We start from the raw sequence: 27,959 nt of genomic DNA, 5'->3' as shown, positions 1-27,959 counted from the left end.
ATTCTTGAGCAGGGCTCTCTGGAAGCAGAGTAAAAAATGAAAAAACATCAGTCAAAATAGGAAATACAAAAATGTCCAAAATAAAACGCGCTATAAGAGCCTTAAAAGATTAAATACAAAAATCTGTTAAATATATCTGAAAGCTAGAATCAGAACTCTTGGGATGGATTACGTATCTCATCTGGCCTGGGAACACCTCAGGATTTCCAGAGACGTTTGGAAAGTAAAAAAAAAACATTTTTGAACTTTAAAACAGGTAAAGAAATTCTAATAAATACAATTGGAAAAGTTTAAATGTGCAGACTATCAGCTCTTTAAGATAATCTTATGACCCAGTACCTGAAAAAAACCTGAAAGGTGGTTTTATGTCATCACCCAATAGTACCGTAATGCAAAGTCCAGTTGATTTTGCTGATTAATGCTCACAAGCAGTTGGATCAAGAGCAGGGGTGTCAAACATGCGGCCTGTGGGACGGCTTTGCAAATTGTAAAAGCTACATAGAAGACATTTGCTGCAAATTGTAAATTTGTAAAACTGTAAATTTAAAGTCATTTCTAGACCATGACAAATAATTTTGATCGTAAAGTAAAATACTAGATTGCTCATTGTTCTTTTGTCACATTTTTATAATATTTTGTCTTGTTTTTGTTGTTTTTGTTGGTTTTTGTCTGAGTTTTGTCATTTGTCTCACGTTTTTGTTGTTTTGTTTCTTGCTTTTGTCATTTTTTGTCATTTGTGTAATTTCTCCTCTCGTTTTGTCGTTTGTCCAATTTTTTGTCACTTTGTAACTTTTTTGTCTAACTCTTTTTTGCTTTGTTTTGTGTTTTGTGCCTCATTCTTGTAATATTTTGTCTTGCTTTTGTTGTTTTTTGTCTGACTTTTGTTGTTTTGATCAAAAAGTAAAGTATTCAATCCAGATAACTGTGACTAAATGTTTTGTGCCTTTTTAGAAGTTGTAGTGTGTAAATGATAAACTGAGGCATAATATTGCTGAAACTGAACTTGTTTTTCTTAGGAAATTTGAGGTTGTTGATGATATTTTGTAAAAAGATAATTTCTTAAATCTAAACATTTTCAGAATGCACTTTTTTGCACTAAAACAAAGGTAAAATGTGGAGTTGTGGTCATTTATCGGTTATTATGTTGTGATTTTATTGGTCACTTGAGATCAAATTGGACTGTATGTGGCCCCTGAACTAAAATGAATTTGACACCCCTGGTCTAGAAAGTGTTCCAGTGTGACTCCACAAAGACATTGATATGTTCAGTTTATTTTCAGTCAGATAAAGACAAAGTTTTTTATTATCGGAGTGAAGCTAACCAGCGTTTTTCACCAGTCTTTGAAGCAAAAGCTATGATGATGAGGCTGAAATAGGACAAAACAAGTCGAAATATTCTTATTTTTTTAATCAACCGTTTGTCAGATTGAGTTTGGAAGAGACGAATGTTCACCAGTTTGCTAGCGAGACCACTTTTCTTCCCTTTTCTCGCATTAAAATCACATAATTCTTCTGTGCAGAACCTCCCCAAAAGCCAGATCTTTAATTTAGTTTTGCACCTGACTGAATTTCAAGGATTTCCTTCATCCTTATATTCGTGACCCTCACATTCCTCTTTCGCAGTCTCTGATTATTCTCTAGCTCCCTGCTCCTCCTCCCAGCTAAAAGGGTCGATGTTATCTGATGGAAGAGGGAGGTCAGTTTGTTTGGTTTACCTCCCATCAGAAGTCAACTTGAAGTTAACGTTGATCTATAAACACAGAGGACAAGACTCGAAAGATAACACTAAAAACGATCTGCAATAAACTGTCTCAGCTTGAAGATGTTGGATATGAGAACTACAGCAAGGAAATGAGGTGTTGCAATTGAAAGTAATTCAAGCTGAAGAGAAGCACAAACTGGTTCTACATTCCACAGGATTTGCTGTCTAGTGTTGGAATCGACTTTCTTCTCTGTGTTGATTTACACTGCTGTGTTTTCACTGGCTGCCGTATTGTTTGGTTTTCCACAGGCTGAAGCTGAGGGATTCTCCCACTTCCACCTGTACGTCTGTGCTGCTTTCCTCATAGAATGGCGCAAAGAAATCCTGTCCATGATCGACTTTCAGGTACCTGCATCTGTGTAGTTACTCAGTCTCACCCGTGAAAGAACTAAATATTTACAGTAAATATTTACAGTTTTGTGAGCACAAAAGGATGCGATAATTTTACCATTGAACCCTCTGAACCAGTTTTTTCTCACTGTAGGCTCATTTTATCTGCAGTATAAAGTCCTGGACCTCTATGGAAACAGAACACCAGTGACTAGAAGCAGAGATAACGTACAAATGTCTTTTATGCAGAATGGCACGGAAGTACCTTAGGGTCATACAAGTAAATTTATCCTAAGACACAAGTGAGATCACGCTTTGGCGGCCATTTTTAAAATAGCCGTCGACCATCCTTGAGAGGCCCATGTCTTTGCTTCTGTTATAGCTATAATGGCAAACTTGGTGTGAAATTGTACATTTTTGGGGTCAAGGAATGCAATAAAATCGGTTTCAAGACTTAAAAAAAGAATGATATTCTCCTCACCATGACAACTGAAGGTAAAATATGCAACTTATTTAAAAAAACACATACCAAAAATACAGTCAAATCCAAAACTCAATAATTTAATAAATGTAACTTAAAGTGTTGAATATGTGTATTATGGATGAGAAAACTAGACGAGCCCTCAGTAGAGGGCAGAACCACGCCATCTACTGGCGAGTTTCAGTAGATGGCATTAAATACTTGCATATGAACTGTATCAATTTTGATCATCCTACGTATATCCCTTCCTACTTGATCTGCTGACCTCTAACTCCACAACTGAGCAGGAGACCTTAGACTGATCTTCAGTGCCAAGTTTGATCATCCTGACTTCAGCACTTGCAGAGATATCGGAACGGACATACAAACATACTTACCTAGCCAGCCAGATACCGAAGCGAATGCAGTAACCCTGCTGACGTACGTCAGGCGTGGTTAATGAGTAGTGAGACAACAAATCCATAACTACAATCAAAGAAAAAATCATTAGACCGCCCTTGTCTTCTTCAGTTTCTTGTTCATTTTAATGCCCGGTACAACTAAAGGTTCATTACTTGACAAAAAATGCAACTGATTCCATAATACTTGTCTTAGTACATCTTATTTAACATCATTTGGCTTCATTGTATTCTCTAGTATATAAGAGTATTTTATGTCTTATCTGACATGCTTAAGCTTCCATTGTATTCCTAGGGTAACTAAGAGGACATTTCATGTCATCAGCAGCACTGCACATGCGAAGGAATAGAGTGGTTTCCTGCTGACATTCAACCCATAGCACAACTCAGAAGTCGTCAGCTTTCACATAATGCCTAAAACTGAAGAATTATGTGAAGCCACAAAGGCAGCCATCTTGGTCCTTCTGGAAATTGGCATGAGTGAGAGACAAGTAGCAAAGAAACTGAATATCTCCAAGACAGCCATTCATTACACCAAGAAAAAACAAGCCCAACATGGTTCTACCAAACTGCTAGCGAGTCACGGCAGGAAACCTCTTTCTACCCATCAGATGACCATCACTCATCTGTTCCTCAGACCTCCAGGGACCTTAAAATGAGTGGACACTGTGGAGAAATAGGACTTGACTGTTGATGATTGGATGAAGGTTCTCTTCAATGATGACTCCAATTTTCACTTGATGTCCACTCCAGCCAACTTACTGGTTAGGAGGAAGCCTGGTGAAGCTACAAACCAGACTGTCTGCCCCTACAGTAAAACATGGGGGTGGATCAGTGACCATCTGAGGTAGTTTCAGTCTGGGTGGAACAGGGCAAATGAACCAGGTCATGTACAGCACTACTCTTGAAAACAGTCTTCTTCCATCAGCTGGAAAATTCTTTCCTGCTTCCAATGACTGGATTTTCCAACAAGACAATGCCCCTTGCCACACAACAAGGTCAGTTAATGCCTGGATGGAGAACCAGAACATTGGAACCATGCCTTGGCTGCTCAATCACCAGATCTAAATCCAATTGAAAACCTGTGGAAAATCATCAACCAATAAATGGAGAACCACAAGCCCAAAAACAAAGCAGATTAGTTAGAATTAGTGCAACAGGAATGAGCTGCTGTGACAGCAGAATAATGTCAGACGTTGGTAGAAAGCATGCCAAGACGCATGGCTGCAGTCATCAGAAACAATGGTTATGGATCAGTACTAACTCCTGTGTGGATCATGGTACTAAAACAGATAGAAAAGAAACATGGAAGCCTAAAAGCTGTTTTTTGGCAGAACAATGCCATAGCTACTGATGGAAGAACTGAAGTCATTTTGGCTATTATCAAGAAAACCATGGAAAATGTCTGATATCAGCTCTGAAATTAAACTCTGAGTTATTTTTGTTGTTGTCATTATATTTGTCCAAACAAATGTACCTTTAGTGGTACCAGGAATTAAAATGAACAAGAAATTGAGGAAAACAAGGGTGGTCTAACATTTAATTCCATGAGTGTATGTTCACATTTTAGAAGTAGGCAATGCCATACCTACAATTTTTTAGTGATGAAGACTAATAGCTTGGTGTAAATACATCACAAAGATGATTATCTATTTAGATGTCTGCACAACTGTGGGAACATGAGCCATGACCTCTACAGAAAGACATGCAAAGCAACCTCTGCATGCAGCATTTGCAAGGTGCCTTACAGCCAGTCTTAATTTTGCATATGACAAGATCTGGCAAGTCCTTTGAAATAGTGGCAGTTGTAGTGTAGACAGGAGTCGGTGGAGAGTCTGGGGAACCCTGCTGCCATTCCCATACAGATGGCAAGACTGTTGTATGGTGTTGGACATGTGCCTTGCCCCATACATGTCCACTCTATAGAGAAACATGATTCATGATACCAAGGCCCTGCATTATTCTTCGCCATATTTATATCATGTCCCTCCACAATTTTTTCTTATCTGATAAGCTACTTAAAGGAGATGCTGATGGAGTGCATCACAACTTGGTGGAATGTGGTGAAACTCTTTTCCTTTGTGAAAAAAGAGGGAAGAGGGAGAGTTGTGCAGCATCCACAGTTGTGATGTTGTCCTCAGATACACCACAGAGCATCGGGACAAATCTCTGGAGCATGGGTGTCTGACCTGGACTACAGTAGCTGATTGTTTGTCTGAGGACTTTCATTGCATGCTAAGCTATAGTGGGGCTGGTAGACGACTCTGAACAGTGGCAACGTATGATTTTGATGGGTGAAGTAGCCTCTGTGATGCTACAGCATTTCTGAAGCTTTTGTGCTCCATGGCAGGATTTTAACTCATCACCTGCACTCCATAGTGACTTGCCCTGGATCTTATCTATAGCTTTCTTTTTAAACATGATTGTAATCACTGCCATCTTCCCCCTGGACAGAGCTCTGTCCCATTTGGAGAAGCCTGCAAGTTCTGCGAGAATCGTGTTCTTTGATTTCTCCAGTGCTTTTAATACGATTCAGCCGGTTCTTCTGAGGGACAAGCTGGAGGTCACAGGGGTGGATCACCACCTCTTGGGTAGGATGATGGACTTACCTCACAGACAGACCACAGGTTGTGAGGACACAGGACTGTGAGTCTGACATGGTAGTCTGCAGCACAGGAGCCCCACAGGGAATGGTCTTGGCTCTGTTTCTTTTCACCCGGTACACTGCAGACTTCATGGACCACTCAGCCAGCTGTCATCTGCAGAAGTTCTCTGATGACTCTGCAGTCGTCGGTCTCATCTCAGATGATGATGATTGGGAGTACAGAGAACTGAACCAGGACTTTGTGGACTGATGCCAGTGGAACTGCCTCCAGATCAACTCAGGAAAGACCAGAGAACTGGTGGTGGACTTCCACAGGCGCAGTCACACACCCCCACCATTGGTGAACATCCAGGGCATGGACATGGAGAGAGTGGACTCATACAAGTACCTGGGTGTTCACCTGAACAATAAACTGGACTGGTCAGACCACACCACAGCACTTTAGAAGAAGGGTCAAAGCAGACTCTGTCTAATGAGGAGACTGCTGTCTTTTGGGGTGTAGGGGGCACTCCTGAAGACTTTTTATGACTCTGTGGTGGCATCAGCCATCTTTTATGGAGTAGTCTGCTGGGGCAGCAGCATCACAGCTGCTGACAAAAGGAGACTTGATCGGCTGATCAGGATGGCCTGCCCTGTCCTGGGGAGCCCCCTGGATCCAGTATAGGTGGTGGGGGGAAAGGAGGATGGTAGCCCTGTTGGGGATATAGGCTCTAGAGGATTTTCGGCACATTGGCGGCCATTTTGGAAAAAAATGTGTTTATTTCCAAAACAAAGGGTGATCTCACTTGTGTCTTAGGATAAATTTATTTGTATGACCCTAAAGTACTTCCACACCAAAGGGGACCTTTGCATCATGACTTGAAGTCAAAAGCCTATTTTTGTGATTAACCTCCCTACTAATCACAGGCTTTGGTTTAATGATGAGCTTTTTACCTCGACTATTGCTTAGACTGACTTTATTAATCCCCAGAGAGAAATTCAGTTGTTAGAGCAGCATGGATATTCAGAAAAGGGGTAAAGAAGAAAAGCACTCAGAGCACAGTACTCCACTAAAGCTGCTCAGTCGTATCATTTCCAACAGCTGAAATCTTGAAAAAATCCATGGCAGAAATCACAGCAGCATAGAATGTGTCCATTTAATATAGATGTACCCACAAACATAACCTTGCACTGAGCCCAGGTGTGTGTTATACATGTGTATGTTATCTCCGGATACCAAATCGCGTGACCTAAACATGTAGCAGGCGGCAGGAATTGATCCGACTCAGAATCACCCCCACAATTTAATCAATTGTTCCTTGTATCATTTCAAAAGGATAAGTTCTGATAAGTCCTCAGCGGTGGATTTGTAGTAGAATCACAATCATTTGATCATCAGCAGGCAGCTGATGTAGTGTTCACTTGTTGTCATGGTTACAGTGACGCTGTGCGGCTATCTTGCAATGATACATAAATCTTGAACAAATCCGTAGATCCAGACTATAAGCTGCATCCCTGTCAAAATCTAATCACTTGGTCTTTGTGTCATTTCTGACCTTCCCTGAAAATTTTACCCAAATCCATTATTCTGTTTTTGAGTAATGTTGCTGACAGACAGACAGACGGACAAACCAACACCAATCGTCACATCACTCTGCCAAGGAACGCAGCAATACAACAATAAGACAAACACAGAATATTAGGATAGATTATAAAGTAAAGGTAAAATAAGATAAAAAATATAGAAAATACAATGTAGAAAGAAAAAATCAACAAAATATACAAGAATGACACAGAAATATGTAAATGAAATCAGTAGGTGCAGATGTGAGAAGGTTAAGTGGTTTCATCAGACACATCACACCTACTCAAGCATGAATTGTCCACATTATCTACACTGATGAATTCTATACACACCCTCTTTTTAAAGCATCTATAAGTGAATTCCTCTTCCTCTTCAGGGCCTCCTCATGCTACTGCAGAACCTTCCCACGATCCACTGGGGCAACGAGGAAGTGGGTCTCCTCCTGGCTGAAGCTTATAGACTCAAGTACATGTTTGCGGACGCACCGAGCCACTACAAGAGGTAGAGCTGAGGCCCAACGCTGTATTGTTAAACATTTAAACTTAGACTGGAAGAAACCACAACGTCCGAGACTGTCGAATTTCTGCTGTGAAAATGAAGTCCAGTGAGTGGATTTTGGCTTCGTGGTTCGACCTGCAGAGCTCAGTGATTCTGGGACTCTGTACTAAAGGACTGTTGCAGTATAACTAACCATAGCTGCACCATCTTGGTTCACTTATGCTGTCTTTAAACATCCACGCTGTGATACGAAACGGGATGATGAATGTTTGTGAGATCATCCTTTTAGTGAACTATGGAACCTACAGATTATATTTTTTTGCAGATTTGTTTTAGCAGCTGTCTTACAAGGGAAATAATATTAGATAATGAAAACCAGGCAACTATAATACTTTTTTTCCCTTTAAAAACTAGTCTGACACTGTTAAAATAACGTCAGCTTTAGTCCTCTCCCCGTTGTTTCGGTTTAAAGAGCTGATTTGTGAGTAGAATTACAGTTTAGTTCAGGCTCAGTGAATCTGCACTGTACAATCAGCTCCTTAAAGCCCGTAGTTTCAGGTTTAACTGGTGACTGTGGGTTGTATTTAGATCTAAGAGTAGCAAATAGTCGGTACTGTGATTCATTTCAGCTTGTGTTTAATATTGAAGGTGGAGGAGCCGATTCCTTCTTTGGCGTTTTTTAAATCACTCTGAAATGCGGACGGGTGACAGATTAAAGGAAAAACCAAGATTAAGTTGTTGACAAGGCACACAACGGCCTCAGTGCTCTTCGGCATTAATTCTTCAGATCTCTGGAACTTGAAATGCCATTTGTTCAACAGATTTTCCCTCATTTGGTGTTTGGTGATGATGATGGTCCAAAGTCTTCCATAAATCTTCAGTTGGACTGAGATTTGTGAAGACTACAGCATAAAATTCACGTCGTTTTCATTATTCATCGTGCCCTGAAGATGGAGATGATGTCGTTGTAGAAGAGACAACGTAAATGTCGAAACAACTTCATATTAATGTGCAGCAACTCTTCCCTCTAAACGGGACAAAGCTGACCTTTATTCTCTGGAGACATTTCATCTTTAGCAATCAAAAACAACAGTTCAACTAGAAAGTCCCTGAAACTCCCGACACAGATAGTAGTAGATACTCCAAAACCATCAATAATCCAAGATGAATGATTGTAACTGATAGAAAGATCCTGAGGACGAAGAACACTGGAAACAGAAAGGATATTTTTGCCCATAATATCAAATCTTTTTGCGCAGTTGCTTCAGATCTTTTGTCAACAAACGAGATCTTGATAAAGTCTCTTCTGAGTAATTTTGGACCCAAACCTCACCAACAAAATGCTCCCTACAGCTCAAACAGAACCCCTTAAAGTTGAGGTAAACCTCCACTCAATCTTTGCAGGCTTAATCGATGTCGCCTCCCACAATTTTTGAGTTTGTGAGGCTTTGAAATGGTACAAAATATGCATCAACATTTAAAAAAAAGGTGTATTTGGACTAAAGACAGAAGGGATGCCAATTGTTGCTGGTCAAGAAAGGCAGATAACTGATATTTGGAACTGATAAATGTAATGTTTTAGCAGTGTATGATGGCAGAGAACCTGCATATATTGTCCATAATAATAGAATCAGGAGCAATTAAATTAGGATGCTCTTGACTCAGTTTGTCTCCTGCTGTTCTTCTCTATTTTCTTAATATTACATTGTTCTGTCACTTTTATTATCCACTAAGTTCCAGATCTTGAATTAGTTGTTGTTTTCCAGACTCCGTTTAAGGTTAATCTGCCTTCTAACTGAGCCGCTAGCCACTAGCGTAGCTTTAGCCGCTTAGAGAGACGCTAACTTCCCAGTTTGGGTTTCTTGCTCAGACATTTCTGAGACCACAGAGTGACAACGGACAGAGAGAAGAGGCTGCATCAGACCTGAAATAGAGCATTTAATCTAACAGTAATCGGCCAATAAAAATACAGAGTCCGATAATCAGGACAATGCAGTTTGTGATTCGATCAGCTGCTCAGTTAATCATCTCCATTTGTGGCATTTCAGTGTTAAAACGTCTGAGCAAACCACTAAAGGTCAGTGAAGTAAACCTGTTAGACTGAAAATACAAACAACTAACAAACAAAACCTCCAATACTCAAAAAAACACAACAGCCAGCAGCTCTTTTCCACATTTTTCCACGTTTCACAGAGAATAAGTGTTAATGACTTCATTCCTACCTTCCTGTGCAGCAACTTCTGTTGTTTATTTGGTTTTTTCCTTTAATTCGTCACCCTGCGTCTCTGTTAACATTTGAATTTTAGACGTCGTAGTCGGTGTTGCTTTTTAATTCCACACGTCAGCTGACCTGGGTCAAATTTAATAATGTAGCTCGTCTAAATTATACCATGTTGTAAAGCAGGGGTGTCAAACTTATCTTAGTTCAGACATTCAGCTCAATTTGATCGCAAGTGACCAGTAAAATTACAACATAATACCCTTTACATTACCACAACTCCACATTTGTATTTGTTTTAGTGCAAAAATGTTCACGTTTAAGGAATTATCTTTTTACAAAACATTATGAACTGAAATTTTTTATCAGAAATATAAGTTCAATTTCGGCAGTATTATCCCTCAGTTTATCGTTTGCAAATTACAACTTACAGATCATAGTGTCTAGAATAGAATAGAATATGCTTTATTGTCATACAGTGTAAACGAAATTCTTCTCCTTTTCAGTGCAAGAAAATCTTAAATAGTGCAAAACACTATTTACAAATATACATTATATATAAAGTGTACAAAGGCACAAAACATTTAGTCACAGGTATCAGGAACTGAATGATTGAGTAATTTATGATTAAAACGGCAAAAGTCAGATAAAAAAATGATAGTAACACAAACAAGACCAAATATTAGAAAATGAGACACAAAATGACAAAAACGAGAAACAAAATGACAAAAAAATGAGACGAACGATACGAAACAAAATAAAAAAGAGACTAAAAAAATTTACAAATGACAAAAATGAGACAAAAAATACATAAATGAGACAAAAAATGACAAGCGAGAAACAAAACAGCAAAAAAAAATAAACAAGCAAGACAAAAACACAAAATGACAAAAACTAAGCTCAAAACAGCGAATAAATCAAAACACAAAATGAGAAAAATAAGACAAAAACGCAAGGGAGACGAAAACAAATAAAGAAAAACATAAAACAACAAAAACAGACAAAATGTTACTAAAACGAGACGCAAAATGACAAAAGAACAATGAGCAGTCTAGTGTTTTATTTTATCATCAAAACAACTTGTCATGATCTACAAATTATTCTAAAGTTATAGTTTTAAAAATTTACAATTTGCACTAAATGTCTTTGTAATTTTTACAAACTCGTCCCGCGGGCCAGAGTGGACCCTCTGGAGGGCTGGTTTTAGTCTGCGGGCCGCATGTTTGACACCCCTGCTTTAGACGATTGAACCACAGCTGTAGTTTGTTTTGACCTTATTATCATCTAAAAGCCATTTTATTCGACATATGCAGTCGCTGTGATAACCACGTAGAATAAAAAGAAGTGGAAAATGTGGGATGGCCTCAGTCAAACAGGATAATTCCTTCAGCAGATGTGATTAAATGAAGCCTGTTGGAAGTGAACGGTCGCTACATGATGATGCCTTTTGTTACGAGCATTAACGCTTGTACTTTATATTTGTTTCATGTTAGTTTGCTGTTGTATCTGTGGTATTGTCCGGGTTTATTTTCACTTCAGTGTTGCTGTTTTTCTTTTCTTTTGTTTTTTTAAATATTCTCTCACCTACCTTCATTGCCAGTGATAATTAAAAGCACAGCGTGTGTTTGGAGGATGTGACAATCGTTATCCTTTTAAAGTTTCATTTTTGGAACTGTTAGATGCAGGTTTTCAGTTTTGCTCGTGTGAAAATGTGACCGTTTTTGAAGGAAACGCTTCGTTTGGCTGCAGAAAAACTGGATCTGAACCTGAATTTTGAGCTTCTTAACAGCTTTATATTCTGTGGTACTTAAACTGGGTCAGTAAAGTAACTTATCTTTCATTTAACAGTTTTTGACTTATTCATGGTCAGTTTTTGATAATCTTGCATTCTTGAGTCTTCAGCAGCCACTTTTGAATGTTTTTAGCCTCAGACTCCTTCATCCAGGTGAGACGTCTGATTGTGTTTTTACCACCACGATGGTATTGATCACTCCATGCTGTTGTTTTTATTTTATTTTTCATGTAAAGTTTGTGTGTTCTCTGAAATGTTCATAACTAAAGGCTGATTTGTTTCACGAGTGTTTTAACGACATGCCAAACCTTTAACAGGCCAATACAATCTGTTCTGTAGAGAGCTGCAGTAGTCGGCGCCGGCTTCAGCCTTAAACGAGGAATTATTAAATTATTACAGTACCTGCTGTATATTCACCTTTTTTGGTTTATATTAAACGGATTGTTATTCTTCATTTTGCTGTGTGTGTGTGTGTTTCTTCTTTGGGAGGTTTTAAAGTTGTCTCGAGCAGATATTTATCTCTGTTTTTATATGTAAAGTGAAATTTTAGGCCCACACAAACAGATAAACAAGTATTTTGATTGCAGCCAAACAAAACAAACACAGCTCAGAGCTGTTTTGAAGTGGACACGTGACAGAAGACGAGGCTGAAGTCAGTTTCTCATTGGACAATGGAGGGAAAAGTTAACCTGCAGCTCTGAGGGACTGATTCTACACTTCTGTTTTCCACCTTTTGTGATGTAAAACTGTTACTATTTACAACGTTTATATATTTGAGGGGGGAAAAAATAAACTGAAGGCTCTATAAAACCCACTTTTATGTTTGATTTGTGAAAATACACATAAGGGAGATTGCTTTGTAGGCATCTGGACCAGATCTAACTAAAAAATTGTGAAATCTTAATATTTGTTTATGTTTTCATAAATACAATAAAAGGTTCACTAATAAGAAATTGCCATTTTGCTAATCTTTAGTGTCTCAGGGAGAATTTAGTCTAGATTTGACCTATATACACTAAAAAGCAGTTTTTCATTCAAAAATAAAGTTGCTCTACATTAAAGTTCCTCTATATTACTTCACATTGCTCTATGTTAGTCAAAGTTGCCCTATAGTAGCTAAAGTTTCTCCATATTAGTTGAAGTTGCTCTACATAAATTAAAGTTGCTCTACATTAGTTAAAGTTGATCCATATCATTTAAAGTTGCTCTAAATGAGGTAAAGTTGCTCTATATTAATTAAAGTTTCTATAATTTATAGTTGCTCTATATTAGTTTAGGCTGCTCTAAATTACTTAAAATCGCTTTATATTAGTCAAAATTGCTCGATAGTAGCTGAAGTTTCTCCAAGTTATTTAAAGTTGCTCTAAATGAGTTTAATCTCCATTCTCATCCATTCTCCATACACCGCTTTATCCTCACTAGGGGTGCTGGAGCCTTTCCCAGCTGACTCGGGTGAAGGCAGGGGACACCCTGGACAGGTCACCAGTCTGTGGCAGGGCTACATATACAGACAAACAATCACACTCACATTCACACCTATTCACACCTGTCAATTTAGAGTAATGAATTAGCCTCAGCATATTTTTGGACTGTGGGAGGAAGCCGGAGTGCCCGAAGAAAACCCACGCATGCACAGGGAGAACATGCAAACTCCATGCAGAAAGATCCCAGGCCCACCCCAGGATTTGAACCGGGGATCTTGCTGCAAGGCGAAAGTGCTAACCACTTAACTACTGTGCAGCCCTGAGTTTGTTGCTCTACATTAATTAAAATTGACCTATAGTAGTTTAAGTTGATCTCTCTAATTTCAAGTTGCTGTGTATTAGTCAAAGTTACTCTATATTAGTTGAAATTGCTCTCTGTAATTTAAAGTTGCTCTACATTAGTCAGAGTTGCTCAATATTAGTCAAACTTGCTTTACGTTAATTAACGTTGCTATCTATTATTTAAAGTTGCTCTACATTAGCCAGAGTTGCTCTACATTAATTAAAGTTGCTCTATCACAGTTAAAGTTGCTCTCCATTGAGTTAGAATTGCTCTATATTAGGTAAAGTTGCTCCATATTAGTTATAGTTGCTCTATATTAGCTAAATTTGCTCTACACTACCATTAAAAAGTTCGGGGTCACCCAAACGATTTCATGTTTTTCATGAAAACTCACACTTTTATTCATGTGCTAACATAACTGAACATAGGTTTTCTAATCATCAGTTAGCCTTTCAACACCATTAGCTAACACAATGTAGCATTAGAACACAGGAGTGATGGTTGCTGGAAAGGGGCTTCGTCCATGTGCAACAAAAAAAAAAGCTGTGAAATCACTCTTATTTTAATTCATTTTCACAATAGAATAAAGTATTTACTATTCAGAGTTTGTGTTGTAATTAATCTTCAGATTCTCAGAGACGGTCCACCTTTGATCCATTTATATAAAGTGGTTTTACAACCTGGTCTGATGTGATCCAGACGTGAAAAAATAAGCAGTAAAATCTGAAACCTGTTATAATAACCTTCAGCCTCCAGTTTAAATTTACTAATGTAGTGGTGGATCGGGTCTAATGTGGTCCAGAGACACCTGAGAGTAGATGGAAAAGGATCTAGTCAGGAGAAAAAAACTGGATAAGTGCCATAAACAAAACACTTTATTCTATTTCATTTTATTTTGTATCCTCATAAATAGATTAAGGTTACACAAAGGTAAAAGTGAATTTCAGGCATTACTAATATTATAAATATTATTATTATTACTATTATTATTATCAATAATAATCATAACAATAACAATAATAATAATAATAATAATAATTTATAAAATATCTAACACGGTTTTATGTTGTTAAAATGTGTTTTTATAAAAGTGGAGAATCGGTTGCTCGCGGCTAACGGTTAGGTTTTCCTGTCGAATCGGAAGCTAACTTCGGTTCCGTGGTGCTGCTGACAGTCGGTGGAGTAATCCAGAGGAACTTTCACTTTAGCAGCCATGCCAGGGCGGTTTGTGGTGACTCAGCCAGCTCTGGACACCGAACACCGTCCGAGTTCAACCGACTGTCAGTACAACAACCCCACCGTTTCTGTCTGAGCACCAAGGTAAGCCAACGAAGCTAACAGAAATGTGCATGTTTGACACGTTAGCGCAGCTAGCAGCGAGCTAACGTTAGCAAACACGGAACCCATGTCACGTTTTACCGACACGAAGCTCCGACTTCACGGTAAATGGAGCTCTGGCTGCTCGGTTAGCGTTTGACACGGTTTACATGTTGCAGGAAAATTAGGTGAGCGAGGAATAATTGAGGACGTTAGCAAGTTAGAAGCCCCAGCTAACAGGAAGACACACTTCCCCCTTTAAACCATCGAAACTGGACTGGCTGCCGACTGCACTTTAACCCTCTGGCTTTGTTCAAAAACACTATACTTCAAGAAAAAAATGGACACCAACATATCGAGTCTGTAAATTTTGACATTTTTTAAATCTTTTTTTTTTTTGCGCTACTTTTGCTGCATAAAGTTTTGAATTAACGTCAGTTGTTATCATACATATAAAATATTCATTCCTTTTAATTTTTTAACCCTTCAAATGCCACTTTGTTTGCACAATCCACTTGTTGAAAACAACCTCAAAAATGACCATTATCTGTGCTACTGGTTTTTCTTGTTTTTTTAATAGCACAGTCTAAGATATGTAACTGATCAACAGCAAATCTGATTATGATGCATTATTATTTTTGAGCAGAGAGAGCAAATTAGATAAAACTTCCACTTAGCGTGGCCACCCTCTGTTTGCTTAAAAAAAAAATATATATATATATATATATATATATATATATATATATATATGTATTTTTTTTAATTCCACTTTCACCAGCTTGATTTTTCACATTTGCATCAGTTCTGATCATGAGCTAGGGTTTGTGTCAATTTTTGCATCATTTTCTTCACACTAATGTATGCATCAATATTTCCGGTGTTTGAAGAGCCAATAACTTATATAAAATATATTCTATAATGTAGCTGGAGTCCTGACATTTTTCAGGCTCATCAGTGTGTACATGTGGTCTTTAGTGGTACAACTCTGCTTTGATAGAATAATGCAAGCCAGTTATATGATGGTCAAAACATAGCTGAGGTTTATTTCTCTTCCAATATTCAACCAACCATGAAGCTTTTCTTTTTCACTCTGAGAGGCTGACTATTTTTTTCCCCTTGTGATTTGCGCCAATAGGAGCTTTACAGTGTAGAGTATAATGCCTGTCAGAGGCCGGCTTTATCGGCTTTGTTTGCATTTATGGTCAATATTTGAACAAGCGTTGAGCACATATGATGATGAAGCCACTCCAATAGCGTCCCAATAGGAGGAGTTCTGTGTTAATGTTACTGAGCTAAATGAAAAGTCATGTTTTTACATCTTATAGTCCTTCAGATGGTTGAGTAGAGAGTAGCACCATAAACCCGGTTCGTGTCCCAGCCTTCCTGGGATCTTTCTGCATGGAGTTTGCATGTTCTCTCTGTGCATGGTACTCCTGCTTCCTCCTAAAGTCCAAAAACATGCTGAGGTTAATTGGTACCTCTAAATTGTCTGTAGGCATGAATGTGAGTGTGATTGTTTGTCTGCATATGTAACCGTGTGATAGACTGGTGACCTGTCATCACCCTAAGTCAGCTGGGATAGACTCCAGCCCCCCGTGACCCTAATCAGGATCAAGTGGTGTAAAGATAATGGATGGATTGACGGTACCATAAGCAATTTTGTCCAATTAAATTAATTTTGTGCATCTAATGTATAGTGAAATTTGCCTTGATGCACCCAGCACCTCATCTCACCTCATCCAGTGAATTAAGGATGAATGACCCTTGTTTATGTGTTTGTCTGTGATTTGCAAATTAGTGAGTGAAACTCCTTCTGTCTCCACCAAAGCAGGAGTGAAGCTTGGTGACGGAGGATGGATGGAGTCAGCTGGAGCACCACCAGGTCCCAGGAGTCCTTCAGTCGCTCCACGACGGCAACAGCTGACACTCTGTCCAGACTCGCGAGCTTCATTTCCCAGGCCGAGGCCAAACATCACACCAGGAACCAGAGGCAGCTAGCGAACCACCTGCCCACGTATGCTTGTAAAGAATGTAGTAAGGGTTTCACCTGTGCAGCAGATCTGTTGCAGCACCAGGAGCTGAAGCACACCTTGCCGAAGCCTCACAGGTGCCCCTCCTGTGGGCAGGAGTTCTCTTTGAAGTCGTCCTTACAGCTGCACAAGTGCGATCATGAATCCACCCGATGTGAACTCTGTCACGGGGCGTCACGACTCGGTTCTCCATGTTCTGCGTGCACGAATTGCGCACCAGATCCTGGCAGGTCACAGGATAAGTCTCTCCACCGGCAGCCTCACCTCCTGGACAGCAGCCCATATGCATGTGCTCCGTGTGGGAGAGGCTTCAGCCACAAACAGGCCCTGCTGCACCACCAGCAGGCTGGATGTAGTGAGCCGCTGTTGGATGTAGCTGATGCTAGTAGCCTTCCAGATGATTCTCCTCCTGTTTCCGAGGGGGACTCCACTCGCTCTGATTCTCCGGACACACCAGGACCAAGCGGCAGAGCTGTCAACATGTGCCATCCTTGTTCCAGGACGTTCCGCACAGAAGCTGGACTGCAGCGCCACAGACTGATCAGCCATGCTGGGGAGGAACAAAACACCAAAGCACACGGCACCAGCGGAGAGGCAAGGAAAGAAAGGAACGCCAAGACAGCCAGAGATCCAAATAAAGGTCCTAAATCCCAAAAGAAGCTCCTGACTTGTCGCTCTTGTGACAAGGTTTTCAGGAGCACTTCTAAACTGTACGTGCACAGAACAGAGAAGCACAGCAGAGAGAAGCAGATCAGGAGGGAAACGAGGCCGGTCATCAGTAAGCGAAGGAGAGGAGGAACGTATCCATGTCAGATCTGCAGCAAAGTCTTCTTCCATCATTTATCACTGGGGGCACATTACAGACAGCACACCGCCTGGAGCTTCACCGCCATGAAGAACAAACAGTCTGTGAAATGTCCCACCAAAGACTCCAGGTTATCAGAAAACCCACCAAATAAAGTAGCAGGGAATAAGACTGTTAAGGCTGGACCAGGGAGGGCCAGGAAGGCGTCCAAGGCTGATGAATCACAGGTAAGTAGAGAAGTGCCTGAAGTGAAGCAGGAGGAGGAGGAGGAAGTAGAGGAAGAGAAGGAGGTTGAGGAAGAAGAAGAAGAAGAAGAGGAGGAGGAGGAGGAGGAGGAGGAGGAGAGAGAGTTTCCATGCCCGTCCTGTGCAGAGGTTTTCTCTCTGCAGTGGCAGCTGAAGGAGCACGTTGAGCTCCACCAGTCCTCGGTGAAGAGGCGACACTGCAGCGTCTGCAAGAGCGACATGAACACCTGCAGATGGCCGAGCTCCAAGAGGCAGCGTCTGTACCACTGTGTTCCCTGCCAGCAGGGCTTCTCAGCTCTGGACTCCTTCCTAGAACACTGTCAGGAGCATCTGAGAGCCAGAGTGGAGGAGGACAGAATCCTGGAGGCCAGCAAAGCCTGAAGTTTCAGTTTGAATGTCATCAATGGTTGCCTTTTCTGTTTTCTTCCCTTTTTTTTTTTTTTGTTTTAAAGGGTTGGATGGTTTCGGATGATGAAATCTCTGTGAAATTCTTGTCGAGTTACTGGTCCACTGATTCAGAACATCTTGTTTTATTCATCTGCTGTTGACTTATTGGTGACATGTCAAGGGTTTAAGCGTGTGCATTGTTAAAGAACCATACTGGAGTGTTTATAATAAGACCTTTCCAGAGAACACCATAGTACCTGTCAGATTTTCAGATGTTTTCTACATTCTTTGCAGCCACTTGATTGTTTTACATGACAGTATTCTAGTGAAATCCATCACAGCGGCCATCAGAAAGCAGCCTAGTTTAAGATACATTTAGTTTGATTACACCATAAAGATGACATAATGTTGATTAAAGCTAAAATGTGATCGATTGCTATTGTCTGCATGTTGATTTGCACACTTGAATAAAATGCACTGACAGCTATAAAAGCCTGAACAACCGAAGAAAACACACCCAGTATGATTCTTTTACAGAGTTTGGCCAATCTGTTGTCGTTCTGCTGCCGCTGACACGTCGTCGTTTCATCCTGACGAGCGCCTCGTTTCCCACAAGCACCTCATGAAACAAAGATGATCAGACTTAAACTAAATTCATTTGTCTTAAAGGTGCCTTTTGGGAAACAAGCTACATTCTAGCCAAACCACTGTCTGACGTCTTGTTTGCCGCAGTCCGTTTTCACACCAGAAATCTGCAGTGCTTCGTTTAATTAAAGTCAAATATATTTTTGGCTGTATTTTACGAATTTTTCTTCCAGTTTTGGCAATGATTCTCCACAGATTGGCAGGAACTCCAGTGTTTTCCTTGTTCACTCTTGTACTTGACCAGGTATCTGCAGCACTGCTTGGAGTTGGTCTGACTCATCAGATGTGGACTTCAGGGCTGATATTTCTGTTGTACTTTAAATTAGCATTTTTCCTTCCCTTCTAAATTTCACATTTTGCCAGATTTGAATCCTGCAATACTGCAGCCCAGTTTGTTTTTTTATGTGAATTGGCCATTTTAAATGACAGCCCCTGTGTGCAGGCATTCCACCATTTCAATCCTTCACTCTTTGGAGGGGGCACTGTTGCTGCATCCTGGGCTCAACATCAAACAATTGTAATTGGATTAAAGTAATACAAATGAGTGTTTTCACCCGTAGTATCGAATGCTAATCAGGTGCAGCCAGACCATTCTCCAGTCCCGACACAGTGCTGTGGACATGCGTCTCCATGCAGTGGTTTCAAGTGGGGTGGTTGTAGTTGTTGCCATAATCGATCAATGAACAAACTTGGCTTTCGTAGGTACTTCTTCCCAGTATAATGCCTTTTATTTAGGCCTGTCTTTTGGCTGGTATGAACTCGGGTCATTTTCTTGCTATGCAAACAGATGAATCAATAACAGCCCCTCGGTGTGACTGCGACGCTTGATAAATGCACTTTGGGGAGTGAACTAGAATCAACATGAATTTTTTTTTTTTTTTTTTATTCTAAACAATTTTCAGCTACTGTTTTCAAAGTGCTACTGTGAAAATGTGGAACATGATTTACCAGGTTTTGAAGCTTCCATTTTTCCAGGTCTTTTGTAAATTAGTATATGGCTCTTTGTAGATGACATAATTAAAACTTAACTGTTCTCAAGAGATGTTTCGTTTGCGTTCTTTCTGCTGATCTGATTTAATGAGCGTTTTCATGCTGTTAAACTGGGCCCCGGGCCCGTAACAGTAGATCTGATCCTGAGCACGTTTCATGTGGAATTCTGCATCAACATTTCTGAGCCAAATATTGTACTTTACTTTTGATAACTGTCTATATTCAGATAAGTAATACAAAATCCCTTTTTTTTTAGAATATTGATTATTTTACAGGTACATAAGAAAAGCTTCTTTTAAAAAAATCCAACAGTGTTACAGTAGAAAAGGGGATCATGCAAATGTGTAAGGAAGATCAGTAGATAAATAAATACAAGCAAAAAATATACAAAAGTACTGTAGATATTGTATAGATTGTATGAATTCCTCTGGATGTAGAAAGTAATAACATCACACATATCAAGACAAAAAAAAATGATTCCTTCCGTGAATAGAAATTCCGATATAAAGTAAACTGGTGTCGCACAGATTTTATCTATATTGCGCAGATACAATGCACGATATATAGCTAAAATATTTCCATATATAATGCAAGTGTCAATAGTGATGTACAAGCTTCATATTTCAACTCACCAAACATCAGAGACTATTTTATTAACCTTTTCAATATTGCTGATTCTGGATTAATCCTATGATGAGAAATGAAGTGAAGTGAAAATTTCAGGCTTTTATCTTGAATAGTTTCTGAAATGTTCAAATAGCCTCAATTTTCAATGTCTGATTTTTTTTTTAAAAATGATGAAACTGAGTCAACACGTAGAAAGTAGTTTCACAAATATTTTTAAATGTTTATATTTTATGCTGTAAATTGTTCAGGAAAATCATAAATGGTCAAGCAGAAATTTTATTATTTTTTTAAGTATTTGCTCCACAGCTGTAATGTCTTATGGGCTGACCGGCTGTATCTCCTCCCGGCCTCGGGGCGGCGCTGTTTGGACGCATGACGGAAGTCCGCTGCTCGACTTCCGGGTCTCCGCCGCACGCTTTCCTTCCGCGGGTTTGTGAAACGAAGAGCGAACGCTTTCAGACAATACCGGCAAAATGAGTAAAGCACACCCGCCCGAGCTGAAGAAGTAAGTCTTATGTGTTAATTAAACGCTTATTTCTGTTATGTTTTGTGTTTGGAAATATCTAAAATGCTACAAACACAGAAACTCTTCTACGTTGTTTTGCAGTAGCATCAAGCTAACATTAGCTAGCGTCAATGACTGACTTTATGTTTCCCCTGTGAGCCTCTGTGACCAAAACTAACGCTGTTTCTCTGTTTCAGGTTCATGGATAAGAAGCTTTCATGTGAGTATGACCAAAAATTAATATTTAATATTAGAGTAAGACTGAAACCTGAATATTTTCCCTTGTTTCAAAGTGTTTGTGAACCATTAGCTCCATCTGCTTTCTTTAATGTACTTAAAACAACGTCCAAGGTTTACATTTACAGATGATTATTTTCTCAACAGTTTTAAAATCAATAATCTAACCAGTATCTGTGCTTTAAAACTCCTATTGGGAACAGTTTTAGTGCAAGAACACTTAGATATTTTTTAAGCCTTTTTCAGACATGAGATGCGTAAAATTGGTGTCTTTATTTTTATGGGTTATTATTATTATTGTTGGTTCTGTTAGATGCTGATCAATCTTGTCTCCATGTTGAGAATTATTTATAGTTGCAAATGAATATTGAAGTTGTTAAGTTTTGGAGACGCATGTTGATGCTGCAGGTATTTAATGAGTTTAGAGAAGAGATTCCTACAAACTGCTGAAAGCGACAAACTGAACTTCAGCTCCTGTTAATGTTTAGTCAAATTCACATTCATTATTCGTGAGTCGTTAGTCTGAGGTGTTAGTCTTTCTTCAGTTTAATTTTTAGGGACATTTCGGTTGTAGTTTAAATCATGTGAAACTGTTGGGGAAAGCAAACAAAGGAGTTTCATGTCCAGTTTGAGATATCTCTGTAGGAATCAGAATTAAAGTGAAAATGGATGTCCTTGATGACTGACTGTAAAAAGACTGAAATCTATTTTATTTTATGCGTTTTAACAAACAGATTAAAGGTTTATAAATAAGAAATAGCACTTTACATATTTTTAGCCTCTACATGACCACATTTGACTCATCTGTCACATATATGGTGGAAAAATATCTCTTATCCTTTCCTTTTTCACAATTAGAATGAATAAAAATGTGTTTTAAATCATTTTAAGCATCTATACGACAGTCTAGACCAGATTTAATCTGTCTACATATATTGGTTTTAGATCTGGACTTGGTCTAATGTGGTGACATCTCTCTGATTTTTATATATGTTTGCATAAAAGTAACAGGTTCACAAACCATACATGCTTCTTTAAGTAATATTTAGCAATTTGACCCGTTTAATTAAATCAGTTGTAAGATATCTCTGTGGGAATCAGAGTCTGTGCAATTTAAAAGAAGGATCCTTGATGATATTTTGTAGTCTAAAATACGATTTGTAACGATTCTTGACGTGTTTTGTTGCCTGCTGAAGAAATGGTGGGTACGATTCACATTTAAGTGATTCTGTTTGATTTAAGCAACCAAAAAAAAATCCTTTTGAAATGCCTGACCTTATATAAAAGTGAAAAATTGATTAATTAAAGAAACTGATAGAAGTTGTTGTTACTGACAATTAGTGTCTTTATAGTTTAATTGCTGGAATATTTTCACGATCAACCAACACATTATTTAATCCATGAAATGTCAACAAAAAATAGAGAGAGAGGCATAAAAATTTCCAGTCTTAACTTTAGAGGAGCAAAGTTAATGTGTACAAATGTCTTTTTTTCATCTGACCAAAAGTCCAAACTACAAAAACCAGCAGTTCACTTTTACAACAGAGAAGCAGCAAATGATCCTATTTCCAGACCTACAGCCTTTAACAGTATCTGTTTGTAAAGTGGTTGAAATGATTCATCTACTGCTTTGTTAATCCCACTAATGTCTTTGCAAACCTTGGATTATTACTAGAACTGCAGCTGTTTGGGGTCAACCAGACAATTCCATGTTTTTCATGAAAGCTCACACTTTTTTTCATATACAAACATAACTGTACAAGTGTTTTCTAATAATCAATGAGTCTTTCAACACTATTAGCTAACACAATGTAGCATTAGAACACAGGAGTGATGGTTGATGGAAATGTTCCTCTGTACCCCTATGGAGATATTCCATTAAAAATCAGCTGTTTCCAGCTAAAATAGTCATTTACCACATTAACAATGTCTAGACTGGATTTATCATTCATTTAATGTTATTTTCTTTTAAAAAATTCTTTTCTTTTAAAAATAAGGACATTTCTAAGTGACCCCAAACTTGTGAACGATCGTGTATTTTAGCATGTGAGGAACCAAACCTGCGCCAAAATCCCATCAGCTGCAGTAAACCCAGCACAGTCTTCCTCACAGAGATTTCTTTTCCATCCTTTTCAGTGAAGCTGAACGGAGGCCGACACGTTCAGGGAATCCTGCGAGGCTTCGACCCCTTCATGAACCTGGTGGTGGACGACTGTCTGGAGATGGGTCCTGGAGGACAGCAGAACACCATCGGCATGGTGGTCAGTACTGCAGCTCTGTTGTCTTAATAAATTCAGTGAAAACAGCAGTATTGTGAAGCTGGTTCTGAAATCTGCATTTACTCTCCGTCTACATATTTGACGGTTCACATTCAGACTTTGAACGTTACTATCTGTGTTGTTCCCACAGTGGGATGAAAATTAAATGTGAGTGTACCTGAAATCCCACTTTAACGCTCAGTAAGGAGTAAACTATTTATGAGGAATAGTAAATGAAGTAGTAATTAGCTCCTACTAGTTTATTATTTTTATTTTACAGTGAAAGAACTGTCAGAATGAGAACAACCAGGCTCTGTAAGTCCTCATATAATCTCCTAATTCCCTTAGGTTTTGCATGTGTCAGCTCACAGCAGAGCAAACAGGAGGAAATGGTGCGTTTGTTTTCAGCTGTGCAGTAATCCATATTTGTGAGTCAGCAGAATTATCTGTTGAAGACAATAAAGGAACATGTCAGGCTGTCCAACAGTGTGACTCACTGATGAGATTTTAATAGAATTTGAGGCACAGTGGAGCTCAGCAGCACAGAGGAACAGGATTTATCAGGCTTTCGATGCACACACGCCCACAGAGTCATACATCTGTTGGTATTTTTGGCCATTTTATTGGATTTGTGGACAATAAACATTGAAATATAACTTCTTATATCCGCGGATATTTAGATTTCCAGCAGTGTGAGAAGTGCAGATATAACAATAGAAATGACTCATTCAGTTAAATTTGTTGTCTGAGCCTGATTGAACGTGTCTGAAAGGAATACAGACATTATTACATTGGCCCTGGAGCTGCAGTAAAATGAAGAAAATTCAATAAATTTATTGGTCACATGGTAGAAATAAATCTGCACTATAAACCAGACTGTTACAATTCAAATGAAATGTAAGAGATGAGTCATAAATGAGCATAAAAGGCTAATATTTGCAGCATAATAAATCATTTTAACCTCATTATTTTATACTAAAATAATTAGAGAGCAGTGTGCCCCTCCCTGTATTCAGATGATTTCTGAATGAACCTGTGATTCCAGCACTAAGAACTACTGAGGAACGAAACAAGTGAGCTGCTGCTTTTAGATTATGTTGGTTTTTGAGCTGCGGCATGTAAAATGGTGTTTGTAAAGTTTACATTCATCTTTAAGTGATTTGTTTAAACAAAAGCTCTGGTCAGGATTTTAAATACAGACACAGGGAGAGTTTTCGGAGCTCAGTGTTTAAAATTAATCTCAGTATTTAGCAAGTTTGGAGTTAATGCTGTTTATTAAAGATGATGCTTGTACCCTGTAAACACGTCTGTATGATGTTTTTAAAATAATGTAGGTTTTTAAAGAGAACAGTCGGTGTTGTGTCTGAAACTGTAGTTTGCTGATGATCGTGTCGCCAACACAGATTCTGAATTTTAGTTTGTTTGTTTTTTTTAAATCTTAAAGAATTAATCCAGTCAACTTGCAGAGTTTGGCTTTCTGGATTGTTCTCCTTTTTCAGAATCTGCTGAATGTTCAAATATGTGGCCGCATTGATTTGCATGTTCATAGAAGCAAAGGTGTAGTCCAGGAGTGTCAAACACATTCAGCCCAGGTAAACCAGAGCATAAATAACCAGAAATAAACAGAACTCCACATTTTTCCTTTGTTTTAGTGCAAAAAATTCATTCTGAAATGTTCACATTTAAGGATTTTTTTTTTTTACAAAACATCATGACCAACCTGAAATTTCTGAAGAAAATGAAGTTTGTTTTCATCAACATTCAGCCTCAGTTTATCATTTACACATTACAACTTACAGATCAGTGTCTACAACACAAAACATTTAGTCATCTGGAGCTGAACGATTTAGTATTTTACATTATGATCAAAATGACAAATGTCAGAGAAAAACAAGTCAAAATATTACTAAAACGAGACACAAACCAACGCAAGCAAGAAACAAAGTGACAAAAAAATACAGTCGACGCGAGACAAAGAGGAAACACAAAACAGCAAAAACATGAGACAAGCAACAAATATTAGACGAAAACAGACAAAATGTTATAAAAATGAAAAAAGGACAAGCAACACAAGGAAACCAAAAAAGACACAAAACGACAAACGAGTTAAAACAACAAATAGAGCGAAATACAAAACAACAAAAACGAGGAACAAAACAACAAATGTCAGACAAAAAAATAAACAAGACAAAATATTACAAAAGAGATGATGAACAACAATGAATAATCTAGCATTTTACTTTAAGATCAAAACAACTTATGGTCTAGAAATGATTTTGTAGTTTTACAAACTTACAATTTGCAGTTGATGTCTTCTCTGTAATTTTTACACTTTACAAAGTCGTCCCATGGGCCGGATTGGACCCTCTGGGGACTGGTTTTGGCCCACAAGCCGCATGTTTGACCCCCCTGGTGTAGTGTTTTTTAAAGGCATGAAATTATTACTTTTGTGGAATAAATGTTGTAAATGTGTAATTTTTAAGTCCAGTGCTGATCTGTGGGGGTTTGATCAACGCCAGGAGAAGAAGTTTGACTGTTTGACCTCGTTCCTCACAGGTCATCAGAGGAAACAGCATCATCATGTTGGAGGCCCTGGAGAGAGTATGAGAGAGGAGCAGGAGGAAGAGGAAGAGATCCACAACTTTTTACATTCTGTTAACCGTTTTATTTTTTTGTTAAAGACACACGGTAGTTCTATGTCTGTGAAGATGTCTGATTGTCACTGACAGGGATGTTTTGTTTGTTTTTGAATTGTGCAACCTTGTGAATAAATTACTTTTTCTTTGTATTTGTTTTTGTGCATTCAGTTCAGTCCATTACCATCATACGACCTCTAAACGACTAAAAGGTCAAACGTTTGATTACTTTGGAGTGTTTCCCTTCACCAAAAACCAAAATCTCTCTGCTTCACAGGTGGCTGATTTTCAGCTCCATAATCATTTAAAAAGAAAATATTGATCCAATGTGGGGTGTGAGACTTTTTTATTTTAGATTTATCGGTATATACAGGAAAGATCTGATACACACACTACCATTCAAAAGTTCACGGTCACCCAGACAATTTCATGTTTTCAATGAAAACTCACACATTTATTCATGTGCTAACATAACTGCACGAGGCTTTTCTAATCATCAATGAGCCTTTCAGCACCATTAGCTAACACAATGTAGCATTAGAACACAGGAGTGATGGTTGCTGGAAATGTTCCTCTGTACCCCTATGGAGATATTCCATTAAAAATCAGCCGTTTCCAGCTAGAATAGTCATTTATCACATTAACAATGTTTGGACTGTGTTTTTTATTAATATAGTGTTATTTTTATTGAAATAAATGCTTTTCTTTCACAAATAAGGACAGTTATAAGTGAAAAATCATTATTTCCAACCTCAACAATGTCTTCACTATATTTTCTATTCATTTTTGCAACACATTTGATGAATATAAGTTTGAGTTTTCATTGAAAACATGAAATTGTCTGGGTAACCCCAAATTTTTCAACAGTAGTGTATATACAGTCCTTCATATGAGAGTGAGGGAGAATCAATTCCATCATTTGTAAAGCAAGCAGTGTATCGTAGGCTGTTTTTTCATCAATATCCTTTTGTTTTGCTGAGTGGAGCTGCCGACAGTGATACAAACTAGAGCAAAGAAAAGAAGCCAACAAGTGAGGAGTATCGTCCTTGGATCATTAGTCTCGAGGGAAATTTAGCAGCTTACGTACAACATAAATAACAAAAAGGCAGGTTAGTAACAGCCACACTAAAGGTTAGAATGTTCTCTGACAAAAACTTGCTGTACATAAAATTAAATGCACTTCTAATTTTAAAATTTATAGAACACTAAATGTATTTAAAATTCAATAAACAATATTTACACATTTCAAGACATGTTGATTTAAAGTGGCTTTGACAGGTAGTAGGACAACAGCTTTATCGAACTACTTAAGGTGCATGGACATCCTATAATAATCACCTTGGTCCTCATGTGATAATGACTGCGAGACACCCCCCCCATCCGACCACTCAGTGTACAGTCTAATGGCCAGGGGGACAAAAGAGTTCCGTATAAAGAGTAGAACATAAAAAAACCAATATGCAATACAAACTAGCCTGGTTCCAGTTAAGATGTATAATTAAGTTAATGTCTCACATTTTAAAATATGTCTAAAATATATAAATATATGTAAAAAATATATATGTATGTGTGTATTTATCCTTCATTTTGAAGTGGTATTGTAGGCTGTTGTTTTTAATCTAATACCCTTTTATTTTGCCAATTGAAGCTGCTATTTTGTAAAGGTTAATCAAAAAATATGTGAAAATATTAATATTTTTTCATATAAAGTAGAAGAAGATATTTAGGATAAGTGGAAATAGTGTCATTCAAATAATATATCAGTATGTAATATTAGTTATTAATCTAATATTAATTATTAGATTTAAAGAATATCAGCCCGTATATTAATATCAGATTATTTACTACCATAAAATCGACAG

The 27,959-nt window shown here is 38.3% G+C and overlaps 3 protein-coding genes across 6 annotated transcripts in view; all 3 read left to right on the top strand.

The window, feature by feature from the left end:
• Positions 1-12,102, top strand: part of tbc1d22b (TBC1 domain family, member 22B) — a 32,682-nt gene extending 20,580 nt beyond the window's left edge. For all 3 annotated transcript variants that reach the window (XM_022206040.2, XM_022206041.2, XM_022206039.2), the window contains 2 exons: positions 2,012-2,107; positions 7,517-12,102. In XM_022206040.2, coding sequence (XP_022061732.1) covers positions 2,012-2,107; positions 7,517-7,645 — 225 coding nt within the window. In that variant the 3' untranslated portion in view covers positions 7,646-12,102. The remainder of the gene's footprint in view (positions 1-2,011; positions 2,108-7,516) is intronic.
• A 2,436-nt stretch (positions 12,103-14,538) lies between these two features.
• On the top strand, positions 14,539-19,882 carry si:ch211-148l7.4 (uncharacterized protein LOC563603 homolog). Of its 2 annotated transcripts, none has more exons than XM_022206042.2 (2): positions 14,539-14,735; positions 16,564-19,882. In XM_022206042.2, the coding sequence occupies exon 2, from the start codon at positions 16,586-16,588 to the stop codon at positions 18,191-18,193; it is 1,608 nt and encodes a 535-aa protein (XP_022061734.2). In that variant the 5' UTR covers positions 14,539-14,735; positions 16,564-16,585; the 3' UTR covers positions 18,194-19,882. The 2 variants fall into 2 exon arrangements, with proteins under 2 accessions (XP_022061734.2, XP_022061735.2); XM_022206043.2 differs by having other exon boundaries at positions 16,561-19,882.
• A 948-nt stretch (positions 19,883-20,830) lies between these two features.
• snrpg (small nuclear ribonucleoprotein polypeptide G) lies at positions 20,831-26,249 on the top strand. The gene is made up of 4 exons (XM_022206044.2): positions 20,831-20,966; positions 21,164-21,186; positions 23,340-23,464; positions 26,018-26,249. Exons 1-4 carry the CDS (start codon positions 20,935-20,937, stop codon positions 26,066-26,068), a joined length of 231 nt encoding a protein of 76 aa, XP_022061736.1. The 5' UTR covers positions 20,831-20,934; the 3' UTR covers positions 26,069-26,249.
• Positions 26,250-27,959: the final 1,710 nt, after the last annotated feature.

The sequence above is a fragment of the Acanthochromis polyacanthus genome, chromosome 6 (assembly GCF_021347895.1).
Source record: "Acanthochromis polyacanthus isolate Apoly-LR-REF ecotype Palm Island chromosome 6, KAUST_Apoly_ChrSc, whole genome shotgun sequence".
Lineage (NCBI taxonomy): Eukaryota > Metazoa > Chordata > Actinopteri > Pomacentridae > Acanthochromis > Acanthochromis polyacanthus.
The sequence above is the reverse complement of the archived record's forward strand: the minus strand, read 5'-3'. Positions and strand labels throughout refer to the sequence as shown.